The sequence below is a fragment of the Furipterus horrens genome, unplaced genomic scaffold (genome assembly GCF_987537825.1).
Source record: "Furipterus horrens unplaced genomic scaffold, mFurHor1.1.pri manual_scaffold_13, whole genome shotgun sequence".
Taxonomy (NCBI): Eukaryota; Metazoa; Chordata; class Mammalia; order Chiroptera; family Furipteridae; genus Furipterus; species Furipterus horrens.
In genome coordinates, this window is record NW_028327183.1 from 52,426,899 (window position 1) to 52,447,677 (window position 20,779).

Below are 20,779 nucleotides of genomic sequence, written 5' to 3' on the forward strand. Positions count from 1 at the left end.
ATTAATGGAGGACACTTTACAGAAATAAGAACCATGGTAACAGCCAAGGTCCTCTAAGCACAGACCACATATTAGGCAAGTAGCACCATTGAAACTCCACACATTGAATAATAGCATAACCGTTATTCTGTAGTTTTCAGATTCTTTATATGCCTGATTATCTTGCTCTTTCTATTTTATAGTATTTTATTAGTATGCTTTTAAAGAGTTGCTGCTTTCACTGAAGCCAGCAGGAAGACTTAACCCCCACCTTTATCAAAGACATGTTAGTAAAATGATCCTGCAGATTCCATGTGTAATTCGTGTTCTGAAATGTTAAAACATCCACATCCAGCAATTGCTATAAAAGCATTAAGGTTCCCTAAAACACCGAATAAATTACACAGTCTTCATTCTCTTCATTTCATCGGTAGCAAAGCTCTCGGCTGAACATAAAAGGTCCATTGTGCTCACACACCGATCAGAGGAAGACTACTCCAGACAGGTGTAGAGGGAACACGGAGGGTGATATCAGGCTACCCCAAAGTAAGCGGCTGTGGTTGCACCATACCATTTAATTTCTTCGATATATTGAATGTAGCTCTTTCTTGGTATTTATTGGTTTTCCAGAAATTATTTGTTTTCCTCCAAAATATTTCTTAATGTATTTTCAGGATGTGGCTTTCTTTTCCTAACAGTACAGGGTATATCTGGGAATGTGGTTCCATAGCAAGTTTGCATTTGCTACCCAGATGTGAACAATGTTGACACATCCATGAAGGTGTTGAAAGTGGGAATCCGACCCTGAGAAAAGGTATTGGATTCAAAGATCTAATCTCTTTGAAAGGAAATAATCATTTCACCTGTATTTGCGTATGACATTTTTTACTGAATTTTTTGGGACATAGTCTGTTCTGAACATCTTAAAAGAGTATGACCTGGACCTGGGAATACTGACTACATCCAAAATTTACATTCGGTGCTGGGATGGCTGCAATTCTGACATCTCTGTAGGTTGAAAAAATGGTCATCTGAACCTGAGAAAAAAAAATTTTTTTTCTCAGGATTTAACCCTGTTGCTGGGAAATGGTGATGAGTACCTGTGTAAATACAGTGACAGAGTGTGCACAGGACAGCACATTATTTCTGGCATAAAATTAAGGGGTGAGCAGTGTGTAGAAAGGTATGAATGATGATTAGTGGAGTATAAAGCATTTTTGAAATAGCTTGCAGACAGAAGGCTGTGAAACTAAGAACAGGTTAGTCTCAATGGGTGGTAATTAATTAATGGAGAGTGAGTTCTAAAAGGTCAGCGAACTTACGTGAACTATAGCTATGCTGAAAAAGTGGCCAACATAAAATTTTTGTTTCTACAAAGTGAGTCCTTTTTATTCATTACCATTTGTGGGGGGGGAAGCGAGGTGAGTAAGCTCTTGTTATGTGTGAGGAAAAAAATGTAGAATTATAGAAAAGGAGTGGTATGGTCTTTCATTGGTTTAACAATCCATTACTAATTATCCCTTCTTCAGGGTCTTATCTAAGTCTGGGATATACAGCAGTGAATAAAGAAAACGTGATCACAACATGGCTTCCTCAATGGCTTTATTGAAGGAGTAGCCAAGAACTAACAGAAAAAATAATGTTTGTAGTAAATTGTTGGGTAATAGATGATATGGAAACATAAACTGAGCAGCACTGAAGAGTGCCAAGCATGTGGATCCTTAGGATTTTAAGATCACACAGGTAACGGAAGGTGGGGAAGAGCTTTGATTTCATGAGGAAGGTGTTTCATGGACAAGAAAATGCTGTACAGTCTTCCCTTGCCAGGAGTTTGCCGAAAGTGTTAGAACACCTCTATGATCATCGTGCCAGTGTCAGTGCGCTGGAGATTGTGTTCATTTACAAGGGATTTCTATATTTTCTGGTAAGTATTAAGGTGTTCTTCAACTCCTTTGTTACATTACTTAGTTTAATGTTTTTTAAATTGTGGATTATATTTCAGTGGTCCTGTACTCTGAATTAAAAAATATATTTTATTTATTTGTAGGGAGGGGAAGGAGGGAGATACACATTAGAAACAGGTTGTTAGGTGATGCCTCCCCACACATGGAATGCACTGGTCGATCTTGTGGACTGCAAGCAGAGGCTTGTTCAGCAATGGAAGGAAAAGGCGTCTATGAACAATCAGTGGACGGAGAACCCTGGGCAACGGGTAGAGCGGTTTTTAAACATTAGATCTGGGGAAACCTTTTGGGGCTGCTTGTTCTGTGGTAATCTTTTGCAGTATCTGTTTGCTGCCAGGCATCCTGTTTTACACCCAGACCTTGTCCTGGCTTTGTAAACCCTGAGGTCAACAGGTTTTAGGAATCATAACAGCAGGTGTTTTCCTCACAGCAGGTTCAACGTAGGTCCTTTCCATTGCCTGCAGAGTCCTTACAATGATGTGCTAGAGAAACATGGATCGGATGCCTCTAGCACACCCCCATAGGGAACCAGTCCTTCCACACAGGCACGTGCCCTGACTGGGAATGGAATTGGCAACCTTAGGTTCGTGTGCTAGGGCTCAATCCAGTGAGCAACATCTGCCAGGCCTGTACTCTTGAGTTTTTAAATACCAAAAGCTATTACAAATTATTATTGATTTTTTAAATTCATTGTACATATGCATACGATGTTGTTAATAGGATATTTCATGTGATTTTTAAAGGTTTCTTAATTATACTTACAACAGTTTCATTATAAATATGTACTTTATTTACTCTCAATAGGAATTCTCAATATGTTCGTAATCTTAGCTCATTGAAAATGCCTGAAACATCGTCTCAGCTGTCTTCCATGTTTGTGATATGCAAATTTTCTTTCATTATGATAATTACAATACCATTTTTACATTCATGTAACCAGTAATCGTGAGAATTCAATTGTCCTACAATAACAAGAATTTATTTCTAAAGACGTTAAAATTATACCCAAAAGACCTCTTATTTATGTTTATATTACGCATCGTATTCTATTTTTCTTTCAAAGACGTGCCCCACAGTCTTGAATTATATTTGATATTGTAAGTAGTTCATTTGTAGTATAAATTTTTCCAGACTAACGCTAGAATGACCAACAGTTGAGGTTCAAATATATGGACTCTATTCAATGGGACAGGAAAAAACTAAAACTTCCTTTAGCCATTTTCAGGATGTGTTTTTTGTGCGACATGTCATTTCCCATGGGCCCTAGCGGCGGTTAGTGGTCGTTTCAGCTGAAGGGATTTCGGTAAAGGCCGAATCACCGCTTCAGTTTCCGTAACCCCATTACCCAGAACACCGTGTGAGGAATACGCTCCGCCTAGTCACTGAGGGGTACAATGAGGCGTTTTTGATGGCCTTCGCCGGGGAAGGCGGGACTTCCGGCGTAACGACGGGCATTATGTCGTGATCCAGAGTCGGTTAGAACTCGTTCTGAGAACCTCTGGGTGGCTGGGTGCTGGCGGAAATGCAGGGTCGGGAACGGCGCCAGAGTCGTGGTCCACGGAGCACCCAGGGGAGTCAGGAGCTGGGCGACCCGGGCCGGGGGAACCGGACAGGGGCCGCCATGCCCTCGGTTTCCTCGTTTTCCGCCGTTACTGTCTCGCCTCCCGGACGCTTGGCTGAGGTAAGTATGCGCGGCCTTCCGCATTCCCTCCTTCTCAGCCTCACGGCACCGGTCGGGCATCGTGAGGAGCGTTATTGGGAGAGGAGTGTCGCGGTTTCTGAGGGCACAGCAAGCACAGTGCAGGGTGAACAAGGGCCTTTGTGCCTGAGGTCCCCATGCGGCTCTGGGTGGTGACGGTTGACGTAAACGCCAGCAGGGAGGAGGGGAGGAATTCACAGCCTCCTCCGGGGCTTTGCGGGCTGTGGGATCCATCAGATAAGGGGTTATTACGGACCCTGCTGGGACGTCCCAAACACTCTCCGAATGACATTTGCCAAGTTTAGGGGTGAGTCCGGAGATGAACCTGTACTACGGAGCAGGAAGGTGACAGAGCTGAGGAACAGGACCTGGGGTCTGAAGACGTGAAGGAGGCAGACATTTCACAACGGCGAGCACTAGCAGAGGAAGTGTGAGATGACTGTGCCCGGTACCTGATTTGGGGACTTAAGTGTAAAGCATAAGGTCGTGTTTGGCGGTGTCTTGGAGGCATGATCTGGGAGACTGAGTGGCATTGCTTGTGGGGAAGAATGGGGCCCTACAGCCATGTCCTAATGTTTATATGGCATTCATCTGCTCTCCGCTCCCTCCAAGTCCCCAAAGGAGTTTCTGTTGCTGAAGGTGATAACAGTAATTAATGGGGCTCTGATGAGAGAGCAGCCAGCACTGGTATTAGGGCCTGGTGTCCCCAGTGAACTGGGGAGCCCTGGAGGAAATTGAGGGTGGGAACTATTTTAAGAGAGTGTTACTGTTCTGAGATATGAGAAATGCTCACAGTAAAAACAGGGACACAGGACTTGAGCAGCAAAGTGAGGCGTTTATTCACGAGTCTGCAGAGTCAGACGCACCCTCAGCCAGAAGAATGTGAGCCCCAAAAGGAGGTGGTTGCTTTTATCCCTAACCCATCTAAAGCCCTCCTCCCTTTCCCGTCCCATTTCTCCTTGCTGGATACTCTCAGTTACAATCTAATGCGGTTATCTAAATGCCCACTTTGTGATTTGTGAGACCCTCTAATTACATTTGCCCTTTGTTACTAATGATTTTCTACTGCTTTGGGAGTCACTATTTCCTTGTTTCTTACAATAAGACAGCTCTTGTCATTCTTTTCTATTTTGACAGGTTGGTGTGACCTTTGGGGACATTGCCCTGTACTTTTCCAGGAAGGAATGGTGCCTCCTAGATGACAATCAGAGACGCCTGTACCTGGGTGTGATGCTGGAGAACTTTGACCTTATATCCTCGCTGGGTAAGACCCTCATTTTGGCCAGTTAAACGGACCTGGCTTTGCATTTCCCATGCCCCCTGTTCTCTAGGGGGTGCTCTCTCCTCACATGTGGGCGGTAAGCACTGCTTGATTTTCCAGGTTTCTGAGCAGTTGCTTTCCTTAGTAGGTGTGGTTTGTTTGCACTGCCCTTTACTCCTCCTGCAATATCAGTAGCTGTTGTACTGAACTCGTAGGGAAGGATTTCTGGCTGGTAAGGTTGCAGGGAAGCTAATGTATACCACCTTGATTTGTGAGACAAAGCCTATTTTTCTGTTTCTTTTGGTCATTAGTGCATATTTATTTGGGAAATTGCTTCTACATTTTTTTTAGTAATGAGTTTTAAACGTCTTATGTGTTTTCTAGATGCCTTTTCTCATACTGGTGTGAAAAACGCTCTCAATAAAAACTGGGACACAGGACTTGAGCAGTAAAGCGAGGCCTTTATTCACGAGTGTGCAGAGCCGGGCGCACCCTCACAGCCAGGAGAGCGTGCATGCCAAGTAGACAAAGATGGCTGGTTTTATAGTCTTGGCTTCCCCACCCTGAAATTACCACCCTAAAGTGCAATTGATTAGCTTCCTCGCCCTAAAGTGAGAGCAATCAGCTTCCCCACCCTAATGCAATTAGCTCCCCCTCCCCTCTCCTACTTCCCTGTTTCTCCATTACTGGTTACTCCTGAGTAAGGGATCATCTAAATGCCCCTTTTGTGATTTGTCGTCGTCGGCAGCCATCCGTCTCGAGAGACGATGGTGTAGCTTCTTAAGAGTCTATCTGCACCGCCGAGAATGGTTGTGCAGTCCGACTCGGGAGTGACACGGTATCTGTCTCCTCCCGTGTTGAATCGACATCTTGCGATGATGCTGGAGTGTCCTCTCCAGTGAAGCTGAAGCTACAGAGCCTGGGCAGGGTGATATGGAGGGTCTGCTGTTGCCCAAGCAGCAGACCCCCCCTCTCTTCGCAGCTGAAGGGTCCAAGGGAAAGACGGAGTCAATACAGCTTGGCTTCAGGTGCGCCGCAGGAGTTGCCGGTGTTGACTACAATGTCAAACCGCCTTAGGGACTCCGGCTCCGGATTTTCTGTCGGGGTTTACTCCCTTAGCCTTTCCCCTGAAGAGGTATGCCGCAAGGCAGCGGAGGTTTTTTGGAGTCAGAGTTTTCCTTCTCTGATGTGCCCTGACTGGAAGATCGAACCAGCGACACTTAGCTCGCAGGCCGACGCTCAATCCACTGAGCCAAACCAGCCAGTTTGTGATTTGTAAATATGCTAATACTGTCAACTTCCTTTTCAGAGGTCCTCTAATTACATTTCCCCTTAAGACCCTTTAATTACATTTGGCCTTTGTTACTAATGACTTTCTACTGGTTTGGGAATCACTTTGTCTTTGTTTCTTACACTGGTACATAGCTTTTAATATTGACATAACTTTGCCTCACAGATGTTGATTTTGCTCTTTTTTTTAGTGTCAAATGTTTTTGGCAACCCTGCATTTAGCATGCCTCATGTAGCCAGTTTCGTAGAAGGCTCAGATACTGGTTATTGGTTTCAGTGATAATGTAATTTTAAGTAAGTCATGTAGAGTTTTTTGTAGACTCGGGTGTTGCTTTTTAACAGTCTACAGTATAGACATAAGTCTATATTTACTGGTAAATCAAACAATTTACGTGACATATTCTAAACAGAACCTACAACAGCTCCAAGCCATATATTTATACATTCTGCAAGTATTTTCTCCCATCTGGAGTTTCCCTTTTCTTTCTTTTTTTCTCTTAATAAGTTTTTTGAATTTCTATTTTTAGATAGACTGGAAAAGGAAATAGAGGGAGAGATTTGCCAGCATGAGAGAGAAACATTGACCTTTGCTCATCTCTCTAGCCCCAACCGAGGTCTGAGACACTAACCCAGTCATGTGCCCTGATGAGGAATCCAAGAGGCCGAGTGTAGGTTTACAGCATGTCTTACCACCAGCTGAGCCACACTGTGCCAGGCTTCCTTTTCTTTCAGTTTGTCCACTGCTCTTGTGTGTTGAAGCCTTTTCACTTGTTGTAGCTTGAACTGCTTATATCTGCTCTTTTGCATTGTGGTTGTTGTCACATTCCCAAGATTGTTTCAAATCAGATCTTAAGCTCTGAGTAGTTAGTGGGTTGAGCATCTTCCTGCAAACAGATACGTCATCGGTTGGATTCCCAGTCAGGGTACATGCTTGCGTGCTGGCTGGGTACTCAGTTGCGGTGCGGAAAAGGCAACATATTGATACGTGTCTTATGTATCCTTGATTCTCCTCCTCTCTGCTCCCCGTTTACCCCAGTCTTGAATAGAAAAATAATAAAATCTTTTTAAAAAATGGTTATACAGATGAAAAAGGAAACCAAATCTCTGAAGCATCTTCTCTAGGTTGTCTGCAAAGTGTTTTAAGTTTTAGAACTGCCATTTAATTTTTCATACACTGTGAGCTAATTTTTGTTTCTGGTTTGCACTTCTGGATTTACATGTGATTGTGTATTTTTCCCAGCACCACTAATTAACGTAACCATTTTTTTCTTATGTCTTGTAGTTTTTGTCAAAGAATAGCTGAATGTCGGTGCCTGTGTTTATTTCAGTGTTTTTTGTGTTGTTATATGGTCTGTATTTCTGCATTCATTTTAATAACACACTGTTAGGTTGCTTTGGCTTTGTAATAGATTCAGGTCAGGCAGAGTGATGCCAACAACCTTTGTTCTTGCTCAGGATTGCTTGTGCTGTGTGAAGTGTTTTGAGGCTCTGTACATGTCGGTTCTTTTGATTTCTTGTAAAGTACGAGTGGAATTGCCAAAATTGCATTTAATCTGTAGATTGATTTGGATAATGTAGAAACTTTATCCTTACTAAATTTTAAGTCCATGAACAGTAACTGTCTTTCAGTCATTTGCCTTTTCAACCTTTTTTTAGGCACTGTCTGGTCCTGTTCACTGGTGAGGCATTTCACCTTTATCTGTTGCATTTATCCATGTGTATTTTATTGTTTTTTATGCTATTGTACTGTTGACTACCTTCCTCATTTATTTTCTTTTTAATCCTGAAGTGAGGATATCTATATTGACTTAGAGAGAGAGGGAGAAAGGCGGAGGGAGAAAATCATGTATGTGAGAAACATCGATCCGTATGTCCCTCATGTGCTCCAACCTGGAACGCAGCAAGCAACCTACCTGTGTTCTCTGACCTGGAATCAAATGAACTGAGTCACCTGTCCATGACTCTTCATTTTTTTATCAAAAAATTTAGTATTTGTATGTAGAAATGGAACTGAGATTTGTATATTGATATTGTATCCAGTCGCTATCTCCATTAATTTATGTGTATCTTTATTTTTTTATTTAAGTATATTTATTGGTTATAGTGTTACAGTTCTCTCAGTTATTTTCTCCGTTTCCTACACTCCTCTCAGTATCCTCTTCCCTCCAGCTTCCGACCTTTAGTAATTGATGCCATGTGTCATGCCTGTGTGTTCTCTGTCTTCTCCCTTTCCTACACTATTCTTAACATTCCCTTGTCTCTTTTGTACATACCAATTATGCTTCTGAATTTCTGCACCAATTCCCCATTTCTCCTCTTCCCCTTCCCAGCTGATAACCCTCCCAGTGCTTCCCATAGCTGTGATTTTCTTCCTATACTGGTTGTTTCCTTAGGGTTTATTTTTTTTTCCTTAGATTCATTTGATAGTTGTGTTTATTTTCAATTTAATGTTCCTAGTTTTGGAAGTATTTTCTTTACATAAGTCCCTTTAACATTTCATATAATAATGGCTTGGTGATGGTGAACTCCTTTAGCTTTCCATTTTCTGGGAAGTACTTCATCTGCCCTTTTATTCTAAATGATAGTTTTGCTGGATAGAGTAATCTGGGTTGTAGGTCCTTGCATTTTATCACTTCCAATACTTGTTGCCAGTCTTTTCTTGCCTGTAAAATTTCTTATGAGAAGTGGGCTCCTTTTTTTAAAAGATATTATATAATTATTTTTTAACAAAGGGGTAGGAATGGAGAAAGTGAGCAAGAGAAACATTAATGTGTGGTTGCCTCTCGTGCACCCCCAACTGAGGACCTGGCCTATAACCCAGACATGTGCCCTGACTGGGAATTGAACCGGTGACCCTTTTGATTCTTGGGGCATTGCTCAATCCACTGATCATTACCAGCCAGGGCTGATAATCTTATAGGTACCCCTTTGTAGGTAACTCTGCTCTTCTCTCGTGCTGCTTTTTAAAATTCTCTTTATCTTTACCTTTGTCATTTTAAATATGATGTGTCTGGATGTGTTTCTCTTTGGGTGTAGTTTGTTTGGGACTCTATGCTTCCTGGATTTGTATGTCTACCAACTTTGCCCACTTAGGAAGGTTTTCCTTTTTTTTTTTTTTGTCCACGTAAATTTTCTGTCTTGCTCTTCCTCTTCTCCTTCTGGCACCCTTATGATTCAGACGTTTAAAGTTGTCCTAGAGGTTCCCAAGTATCTTCTCGTTTTTTGAATTCTTTTTTCTTCATCGTGTACTGGTTGACTTTCTACTTCTTCCGTATTGTCCAGATTGTTGATTTGATCCCAAGCTTTCTTCACCATTTGTTTTGTGTCAATTTTCCTTTATTTCACTTAGTATAACTTTCATTTCTTCCCCTAGGCATTTGTCGTAGTTAATCTTGTCTGACAAGACTGTGAGCATCATTATCACCAGTGTTTTGAACTCAGCATCTATTATGTTGCCTATCTCCTCATTGCTTAGTTCTCCTGCAGGAACCTTGATCTGCTCCCTCTTTTTGGCCATACTTCTCTGTCTCCTCAACTTGACATATTCCTGTGACCCTTTATGTGTTGTTCTTTTTGGTGTGATGGAATTTTAGCTACCGCTGCTGTGTTTAGGTTTCATTTACATGGAATACATTTGTATATCCTTTTTGTTTTTAACATTGTATTTTTTTTTTTTTTGAAATAGGGGAAGCGAGAGATAAAGATGGGGAGAGAAACACCAGTATGTGAGAGATACATGGATCAGATACTTCTCACATGCCCTCAGCCAGGGATCATGGCCTGCAACACAGACTTTTGCCCTGACAGGGAATCGAACCAATGACTTTTCAGTTTGCAGGACCATGCCCTACCCCCAGTCACACCTGTCAGGACCACTATGTGTCTTTTGGGTGGAAAATTTGTTTAAAAAGTTACTATTGCAACTTTTGCATTGGTTTTTTCCTCTTTTTAAGTTTCTTAGTCTTCCTGTCTTGTGGTCCTCATTTGTGATGATGATTTTCTATAGTGATTTCACTGATTTTTCCTTTATAAAATTATTTTTGCTGATTTTCAAACAACTATGTAAAACAACTCAAACTCTTTACAATTTATACTACCTGGTAACACCTTCACTGCATCCAAGCATTCTGCCTTTTCATTCTCTGCCACATATGCCTTATATTTTTTTTTTTTTTTTTTTTGGTGTCACAATTCACATTTTTTATATTGTGTATCTAATAAGGTACAGAATGGTGGTTTATTATTTTTACTGTCTTCAGTTTTACACCTTTATAATAACTGTGCATAATGTACATTTCACCAATACGGCGCTACTGTATAGTGAATTTGATTTTTTTCTCACCTTTATTGGTGAGAATTTTACTTCCCTATGTATTCAGTTTCTATTCAGTATTCTTTTATTTGATCTTGAAGAAGTATTTTTGGTGTTTCTAGTAAGTCAGGTTGGGTGGCAGTGCCGTTCCTTAGCTTTTGTTTGTCTTGGGAACTGTTGCTGAGGAACAGGATTTCTGGATAAAATACGGATTGTTTTCATTTAGTGTCCTAAGTATATTAGTTTTATGTTTTTCTAGTCTGCAAGTTTTCTTCAGATGAATCAACTGATACCCTTATTTGGGGCGTTCTGTATGTAACGAGTTTCTACTTCCTTTGTGTTTTCACCGCTTTCTTTGCCTTTGATTTTTGACAGTTTTATATTTCCGTGTCTTGGTGAAGTCCAGTTTACATTGAACCTATACAGAAACTTGTGAGGAGGCATCCACTTCATTATTCAGAGCTCTTTTTCCGATTTGGGAAGTCAGTCTTTAGCTCACTGTTTTAAAATCAGTGTTCTACCTGTCTTTGTCCTTGCCTCCCTTTTCTTTTCTCTGTTTTTGCCCCCCCAACCCCCCACTTTAGTGAATCCCATAATGCAATTACCAGTTATTGTGGTGGTATTACTTTATTCACCTTGCCATATTTTATAAAATTTATTTCCATTTTTTTATTTTTCTCCACCTTCATGTTTTCAAATGACCTGCCTTTGACATGACATGTTCCTTTCATGAGTTCTTTCAAAACTTTTTATTCCATTTTTCATTTAATTTTATATAATTTGACAACTGCACCATTTCTCTCTTACGATATACTAGTTCCTCAATATCGTGCTTCACTTATCTTGGCCTCACTTTATTGCAAGGATTTTAAAAATATATTTAATTACTTATTGCGGATTTTTTGCTATATCGCGGGATTTTGTGGTATTGTATACGTATGTTGTTAATGCTACGCAGGTTTAAGAGTGTACAGTAAACGTAAGGATCCTACTTCGCAGGGAGGCATGGTTCTAGAACGTAATACCTGCGATAAGTGAGGGAATACTGTATACTTTTTTCTATAGGTCTGACTTTCTTATATGGTTCCTGTGTCAGTATCTCCTTTATGTTGGTTTTATTTATATTGTCTGGTGGCTCATGGAAGTTTTTGAACGTAAATAATTAGTATTCCTTACAAATTGTTTGGCATCAATTAATGAGAAATTCTTCTGTTCCCTTGGTCGTGGCCTTGTTTGTAGCATTTCTTTTAACCATGTATGGATGTCTAAGCATTTGAGAAAGCGGAAATTCCTTTCAATTTTATGGACTAATTCTGGCTAGAAAAATAGATCGTTTTCATGTGGATTTGGGAGTGGCTCAGTTGCTGTTGTGGTTCAGTCTTGAGACAAGTCCCAGCGGCCTACTCTCCTTGATGCTACGAGTTGTGGTCAGAGTAACAAAAAATGTACAAGTCCAGTTGCTTTGGCAGAATTTCTTTTTGTGATCGTCAGGTATTTTGGAGTCTTTGGTGGAAAATACTGTTGGGCACATACTGATAGTTTTTGTGTTGTTCCTGGACGAGGTGGTGGACAAAGCGATTTGTTTGGGATTTCATGCCAAGGACCTCTATAGAGTTGCCTGCTGTGTAAACTGTGGGAGCATCCTAGCTATTGTAGGGACTTCTGTGGTTCTTAAAAAGTTTCTTGTATTTGTCACAGAACAGTTGTGTAAAGTCAAATAGCACGGTCACAGTGATTGACAGAGGTAACTTAGACCCTATTTTAATCCTACCAGTCTTCAGGTGTGTTCAGTAACCCATATCCCAGTCGTATGTTCTATGAGATTCTTTGTTATTTGCTCTTTTGCTGCTTCTTTGTTGTTGTTGTTGTTGGTTATTAATTGCTTTTAGAGAGACAAGGGAAAGTGGGTTGGAGCGAGAGAGAATCAATTTCCTGTTCCACTTATGATTTTATTCATGGGTTGCGTCTTCCTTGTGCCTTGATGGGGATCCAATCCACAACCTTGATAAATGGAGATGACTCTCTCATCACTGAGCAACCATGTCAGGTGTGATTTTCTTTTTGTCTTAAGTGGATTTTTATTCCCCTTTTCTGTGGATGATTTAGTCTGTTGATAGCTGTCTCCTTGTCCTGGAAGAAGGGAAAATTGTACTATTCCTTATTCAGCCATGTTGCTGAAATCACTTATGTAGGTCTTCTTTTGTGGTCTTTTTGTGTTTTTTGGTTTTACAAAGTGATGGCCATCCATCTCTTGAGTTTCTCTGTTTGAACTTATATCATCTGTATTCTGTGGAATGGACCCATAGGGGCTTAAGGGAGGAATCATTTTGGCATCCCATGAGAAACACCACTTCATCCATGCCAGACTGGACCAAGGTCTCGTCTTGTGTTGGTGAAGGGCTGTTGGAGATGTTTTAACACTTATTCTTTGTTAAGGTCATAACTGAAACCCATTTTGTTCATCAATATTTTGTTCCCATTTCCAGTTGCTTAGCCTGTTCCACTCTTTCTTCTTTATTGTTGAGACTTCTTAATTACTCACTTATGAGTTTTCATTTTGATTCCAATTCCTGGACCACAGGTAATTGCACCTCTCTAAAATTTGTGCCGTAACCAATTTCTCTTACAGTTTTCTGTCCTGTCCTCTAACTTTCATGAATTCTTGCACACCCTTAATGTGCAACTTTACTGTTATATTTACCTTGAATATCATAGGCTCTGATACAATTAATGTTGATGAGTTTTAGTTCATAGAAATTATTGTACAAAGCCTCACTTCATCAGCGGGAAAGGCCCTACAGCAAGCTATTTCAGGAAGAACAATGAGAAGTCCCTGAATATCTTCTCTGTGTTTCATCCCACGCTTCTGTCTATTCCTTGGTTACTCCAGCACCACTGAGTTACTGTCGTGGCCGTTAAAGTATAACAGCCATTTCTTCAGTGTGTAACTCAATTGTCTTGAAAATGGTTTCATAGAATTATGCCTAGGTGTGAAAGATGGCATTTGTGATGAGGTTATTCCTTTTTATGTCACTTATATCTTATTTAAATTTTATTTATTTGTAGAGAAAGGGGGAGGGAGGAGTAAAGAGAGGGAGAGAAACATCAGTGTGCAGTTGACTCTCATATACCCAACTGAGGACCTGGCCTGCAACCCAGGTATTTGCCCTGACTAGGAATCAAACCAGTGGCCTTTTAGTTAACAGGCCAGCTCTCAATCCACTGAACCACACCAGCAAGTGCTATCTTACTTCTAATGGTAGCATCCTTCAGTCACAACACCACACAGATTCAGAGGATATATTTATTTAAGGTAACATATACTTCACCAGCTTTTCCTTTTGTTCAGGTTGCTGTTGTAGAGCAGAGGATGTGGAAGCACCGATTGAACAGGATATTTCTGTAGGAGTGTCAGCGGCAAAGAATCGCACGGTAGCTTTGTCTCCCCAGAAGAGCCACCCCTGTGAGAGTTGTGGAGCAGTTTGGAGAGACATTTCTCACTTCATTGAGGAGCATGAAACACAACACATTCAGAAACTGTTGAGTTGTGGGGCATGTGGAAAACAATGTTATTTCAGTACAAAGTGTCACCAGCACCAAGAGTTTCAAGAGCAAGAGAAGCCTTTCATGGCAGAGGTGGTCAGCGTTTCACTTGCCAAGTACTCTAATTATACCATGTCCCAGAAGCTTTTTACCTTTAGTGAGGTTGGACTGGACATTCATTCAGAGTCAGAACATCCCAAACAAGAGGCTACTCACACCAGAGACAGATCAGAGAAAATTTTGACAGCTGGCGTGAGCATTCAAACAAAAAATTATTTCACCATCAATAAATGTGAAAAAGCTATTTGCTGCAACCACACATATGTTCAGCACAAGGGACTTTCTCCCGGAAGACAGTATTTTGCGTGCTCTAATTGTGGAAAACATTTTACCAGAATTGCCACTTCTTATCATCAAAGAGGTCACCCTGGACAAAAGCTCTGTCATTGCAGTGAATGTGAAAAATATTTCATTGGAAAGGAAGCAGTACATCGTAATCTGTGCGTTCCCTCAGGTAAAAGGCTTTATGAATGCAAGGAATGTCGGAAAACTTTTACCACCGACCATTACCTTAATGTACATCAGAGACTTCACTCTGGGGAAAGGCCTTTTCAGTGTACTGAAATTGGGAAATCTTTCATCCAAAAAGAAGCACTACTTCATCATCAGAGGGTTCACACAGGTGAAAAGACTTATGATTGTAGTGCATGTGGGAAATTTTTCATTCGAAAGGGGGCACTAGATAGTCATCAAAGAGTTCACACAGGTGAAACGCCTTATAAGTGCAATAAATGTGGGAAATCTTTTACCAGGAAGTATGACCTTTATGTACATCAGAGAGTTCATAGTGGCGAAAGACCTTATAAATGCAGTGAATGTGAGAAATCTTTTATTCTAAAGCAAGCACTACATCGTCATCAGAGAGTTCACAGAGGTGAAAGGCCTTATGAGTGCAGTGAATGTGGGAAATCTTTTACCACTATTCGTTACCATCGAGTACATCAGAGAATTCATACTGGAGAAAGGCCTTATGAGTGCTGTGAATGTGGGAAATCTTATATCCGAAAGGAAGACCTAAATAGTCATCAGAGAGTTCACACAGGTGAAAAGCCTTATGAATGCAGTGAATGTGGGAAATCTTTCATTCAAAAGCAAGCACTACATCATCATCAGAGAATTCACACAGGTGAAAGGCCTTATGAATGTAGTGAATGTGGGAAATCTTTTACTACTATTCGTTACCATCGAGCACATCAGAGAATTCATACTGGGGAAAGGCCTTATGAGTGCTGTGAATGTGGGAGATCTTTCATCAGAAAGCAAGGACTACATCGTCATCAGAGAGTTCACACAGGTGAAAGGCCTTATGAGTGCTGTGAATGTAGGAAATCTTTCTTTGGGAAGGAAGAACTACGTCGTCATCAGAGAGTTCACACAGGTGAAAAGCCTTATGAGTGCAGTGAATGTGGGAAATCTTTCATTCGAAAGCAAGCACTGCATCATCATCAGAGAGTTCACACAGGTGAAAGGCCTTATGAATGTAGTGTGTGTGGGAAATCTTTCACTCGAAAGCATGCACTACATCATCATCAGACAGTTCACACAGGTGAAGGACCTTATGAGTGCAGTGAATGTGGGAAATCCTTCATTCAAAAGCAAGCGCTACAGCATCATCAGAGAGTTCACACAGGTGAAAGGCCTTATGAATGCAGTGTATGTGGGAAATCTTTTATCAGAAAGCATGCCCTTTCTGTACATCAAAGAGTTCATACTGGGGAAAGGCCTTATGAGTGCAGTGAATGTGGGAAATCTTTCACTCGAAAGCAAGCACTACATCGTCACCAGAGAGTTCACACAGGTGAAAGACATGAGTGCAGTCATTGTGGGAAATCTTTTACCACCAACCGTTACCTTCATGTACATCAGAGACTTCATAGTGAGCAAAGACCGTATGAGTGCAGTGAATGTGGGAAATCTTTCATCCAAAAGCAAGCACTATATCGTCATCAGAGAGTTCATACACATTAAAGACCTTACTAGTGCAATGAATATGGGAAATCTTTCGCAGCAAAAGAAACCTTATGGATCTTAGAGTTCATACTGGTAAAAGGCCTTATGAGTGCAGTAAATGTGGGAAATCTTTCATTAGTCTTCCCTTTAGTATCATCAGAGATTTCACAGAGGAGTAAGGTCTTATAAATACAGTTAATGTGGGAGATTATTTATCCAAAATATGCTCTTTCTGCAAATATGAGAGTTACCATGATCTGAAGATCTCAGCTGCGTAGAAAATATACAGTGGGTTTTTTTGTGTGCGTTTTTTAACAGTACTAACGGTAATTCTTTGAAGCATTGTTTATGTGAATCAAATTTTATACAGCCAAATATCAGCACTAGGGAGGTTCCACATAAGTTTATTTGTATGGGTGTCGTGTTTCCAAGTTTCACTTGTTTTTATCTACCCAGGTCGTTTCTTAGATCCATGTCACTGCTTATTTCTGTTGCTGAATATATTTTAACTGCATCACCTATGGGTTCCCAGACTTTGCATGAATCATAAGTATAATGTGCTCACAAAATATCGCTTTTCTCTGATTTTTTGGAGAAATTTAGAAATAGCCTTGCTTTTTGAAAAGTCTTGATTTTCGCACTCTTAACTAGTTGTAGAATTGACCTGACTGTGTTGGCCCAGAGAACATCATCTGAGTTCAGCTGTCAGCTTGCAGAAGGACTGTCTTTTCAATGACATGCTTTTTTTATGTGTCAGGGATAATTTTTGACTATCTAAACACCAATGGAAATTCTGCCGGACTAATCTCTTTTTGGTTTTTAAGGTATTGGAGATCTTTTTACCAGGTCTTCTTCTTTTTTTCTTTTTTGTATATTTTATTTATTATGTTGCTCCAATAGTTCCAAATTTTCCCCCCTTTGCCCTTCTCCTCCCAGTACTCCCCATCCCCCAGCAATCACATCCCCTTTTAGTTCATGTTCATGGGTTGTGCATACAAGTTCTTTGGCTTCACCCTTTTCTATATTCTTCTTTTTAGAAAAAAATAAATTTTTATAACAATAAAAATTAACAATTCCTCCCTCCCAGACTTAGGAACCTTTATAATCTTATAACAGACAATGGTCGAAGGTCTCATGCTTCTCCAGCTGCTTTAATCTGGACATGGTTGTTGTCCTACCTACCCTTGGGTCAAGAAATCCCTAATAAGAGTGTGGGTGTGGAGGGGAGTGTGGCCTTCCCACATGGGGAAGTATCTTGCAGACTCCAGGTCAGCTGACTGTCCCCAGACCACGTAATGCTTCATTTAACAGGCTGGCATCCTTGTTGTATTCGGTCATATTGTTATGATGCGGCCTTTTCTGTCTCTCTGTGCTTACAGTGCTTCTCTCTACCTGGTCTTCAGTAGGTTATTCCAGATGATTTCTCTACAATTAAGTTGTAAGTCCAGACTGGTCCTGGGAGGAGGTTAGTGTAGCTTCCACTTATTCCTCCGCCATCTTGGATCCTCCCCGAATCTTCTCAAAAATTAATAAAGTTTTCTTAAAATCGTACCGAATTTCTTTAATCTGGGTGCTTTACTTTTGGTGTGGAGTAGTTTATAAACAGTTTTGAACCGTAGAAGTTTAACAACGTGAATAACTTTTTTGTGTCTGTCAAAGTTTTTGTGATCCATGGGAACAATTTGGTGCAAAAATGCACTTGGCAATTTTTTCCAAACTTGCATTCTGGCTTCATTCCATGTAGTTAAGTCCGTGGGCTCTCGTTTCCATAAGAAGTCTCAATGCTGTGAGTTTTAGGAATAAAAAAGAGAGATAGATCACTCCATAGAGTAGGTATGACAATCTCAGGTACACATGGGAACAGCATGAATTTTTTTTCATATTTGTCAATACTGTTGAAGGGACTCTTGTCATGCAGTTGGCCATGTGCCATAATGTCTGCAATTGCATGGGTGATGGTCACTAGTTGTAGCACCATAGCGGTCAGAGTGACGGCAACAAAAACACAGGCCCAATCCATTGTGGAGGAGACAGCGGCCAACTACAGGGAATTTGCCCTGTCTAACGTGCATCCAGAAATGCTTCTGAGGAAGAGACTGCAGAATCTGCAGGAATATTTATCTTCTGTTGATTCAGTCATTGTTCTTGAATGTAATGGAAAGGTTTTATGGGTGTGGACAGGTAGTGCCATTGGTTAGAGTATCAACTTGATATGTCAAGCTTCCGATTTCAATACCCAGTCAGAGCACATAAAAGAAGTAACAAATGAATGTATACGTAACTGGAACAAGAAATCCAGATGTCTGTGTGTCTCTCTGTCTCTTTCTTTTTCACTTTATCTCAGAAATTAATAAAGTTTTCTTAAAATCATACCAAATTTCTGTAGGTTCCCATGTGTTCATCTCAGAGCCACTGGTGCCCTGGTTTAAGGTTAAAAAAAGTTTGTCTATAGGCCCTGGGTGCTGTGGCTCAGTGGATTGAGCGTTGGCCTGCAAGCCAAGTGTCACTGGTTCTATTCCCAGTCAGGGCACATTACTAGGTTGCATGTCAGGTCCCCAGTTGGGGGCGCGAGTGAGAGGCAACCACACAGTAAAAGAAAAAAAAACAACAAAAAACTGTGTCTATAGTTGAGGAATGTTGCTGTTTTGACCCAACCAGCAGTTATTTTGGTTTCAATGAGATTGTGTGTGTGTGTTTTTATAGAAAAGTTTTCTTTCTTTATTTTTAGACAGGGAAGGAGAGAAACATCTGTGTGTATGATAAACATTGATCTGTTGTCTCTCACCTGGCCCTACCTGGGAACCTGGCCCTCAACTCAGGCATGTTCCCTGAATGGGAATCGAGCCTATGACTTCTTGGTCCATAGACCAGCACTTATTCCAGTGATCCCCTGTAGGCAGGGCAGTTTCAGTGAGTTTTTATTGTTGGCTATATTCCCTGTCTCTGAGGGAAAGGTTCATATAAAGCGCATGAAAATGTGGATTGAATATGCAATGGCTAAACCTATTTGCAAAATGAGATGGACATACTAATTTAACACCTTTTATCATTTAAAAAAAGCTTTAATCATTAGACTCATATATCAACTATAATATTTGATCAACCTTCACTTATACATGATACCGAAATCATCACCATTTTTTTAATATTGACCATACTGGGAATTTACTTCATGGCCATTTTAATCCCAGCCCTTCACGGTTCTGTACATAATCCTGACTTTTATTCCATTGTACTAAATAACAGAATAACTATTTTTTGTGCTTTCATTTATGTGACATATATTTGGAGATTTATTAAATTTAAATTAGTAGCTCAAGTTTTTTTATACAAATTCTTTAATAAAGTATATCAATGACAAGATAAAATAGTTAAAAATCATATTAAATCATTGTTATAATTATTAAGAGAGATTTGAGACTGCTAATCCCTCTGCAGAAATGCTATACACAGCTGCAAAATGATCAAAGGCTGATGTAATAATGAATCTCAAGTAAGTGGCGTGACCATCATGTGCCATAATTCTTCGTTTTGAAGCTACCCCTCTGTGTGTGCGAGATCTCTTTCAATCCCCTGCTCAACATCAACTGGGTCCTTAGAAGTGCTCTTTCAACGTACAAAGTTCTGCAAAGTAACTTGGAATTACTAGCCTTTCAATTCTTAGACGATTGTGAAAACAAATAATGAATTCTTGGAGATATATTCCTGTGGTGATTCAAAAAGTTTCTGAATTCCCATCAATCATATTTTCAGGAGCGTGTTTTTCATCACTTCATGTCGCTAAAATCACTTCCGCCCCTTGAGAACTGAAACAGAGATCAACTTTTCTCATCTTAAACTGTTTAACCTCGGGTAGTTCCAATGGCATAGACAGCGGGGCCTCTACATCTTCATCTACCATGCTCTCAGCCCCTTTTACCCCCTCCCAGCCTCGTCAGTAGCTTATCGGTTTTGCTGAAAAGTATTATTTTCTGCGAACTTATCGCTATGAATTTATTCAAACTTATTATTGCTAACTTTTGACATTGCAGCTGGTAAAAATATTTGCATAATTTTTTATGTGGACATAAGTTTCATTAACCTTTGTCAATAATTCAGTGTACAGTCTTGAGTTGCAAAGTAGGTTAATATTAAAGTTACACAGGTTAGCAATTTCTGATTTAAACTGGTTGTAGCTTTTTCCATTCTGTAGCAATGTATGACAGATTCAATTCCTCAAATCTTTTTTTCACTTTTTTTTAACATTGTAATACTACGTCACTATAGTTTCATTGTATTGTTTTAAGGATTTCTGGTGAGCCTTTTTGCAGATGTATATTTGCTATGTGTGTATCTTTGCTAAATGTCTGATCCTATGTTCTGTTTGATCTGAGAGGAGTTTTGGCAGTTTTCTGTAATAAAATGACAGAAAAATAACAATGATGCATGTTAGAATTTCACTAATTTCTGGACTTTATTGCTTTATTAAATTTTTTTTTGTTATTAGAATGATGTTTTAATATTTTTTCCACATGTCATACTTTACACCATGCAATAGACATTTCTCATTTTCATCTCTGGGAGTAACATTCTCTGTCAGTTTAAAAATCTTTCATTCCATAATACAGTAAGGCCTGGTTTTGTTTTTTCTATCGTTCTTCTGGTGTGCTATCAAGGGGATTCTTGAGTTGGAAGAGGTTTGTAAAGGAGATCAGATGACAATAGGACACCGAAGGTGAGTT

The 20,779-nt window shown here is 40.2% G+C and overlaps 1 protein-coding gene and 1 pseudogene across 1 annotated transcript in view; one reads left to right on the forward strand and one right to left on the reverse strand.

Moving 5' to 3' along the window:
* Positions 1 to 3,385: 3,385 nt before the first annotated feature.
* Positions 3,386 to 20,779, forward strand: part of LOC149995287 (uncharacterized) — a 36,100-nt gene continuing 18,706 nt past the window's right edge. The window contains exons 1-3 of the mRNA XM_090259516.1: positions 3,386 to 3,624; positions 4,780 to 4,906; positions 13,855 to 16,061. Coding sequence (XP_090115642.1) covers positions 3,466 to 3,624; positions 4,780 to 4,906; positions 13,855 to 16,061 — 2,493 coding nt within the window. The 5' untranslated portion in view covers positions 3,386 to 3,465. The remainder of the gene's footprint in view (positions 3,625 to 4,779; positions 4,907 to 13,854; positions 16,062 to 20,779) is intronic.
* Positions 19,462 to 19,890, reverse strand: LOC149995288 (intraflagellar transport protein 25 homolog pseudogene; annotated as a pseudogene).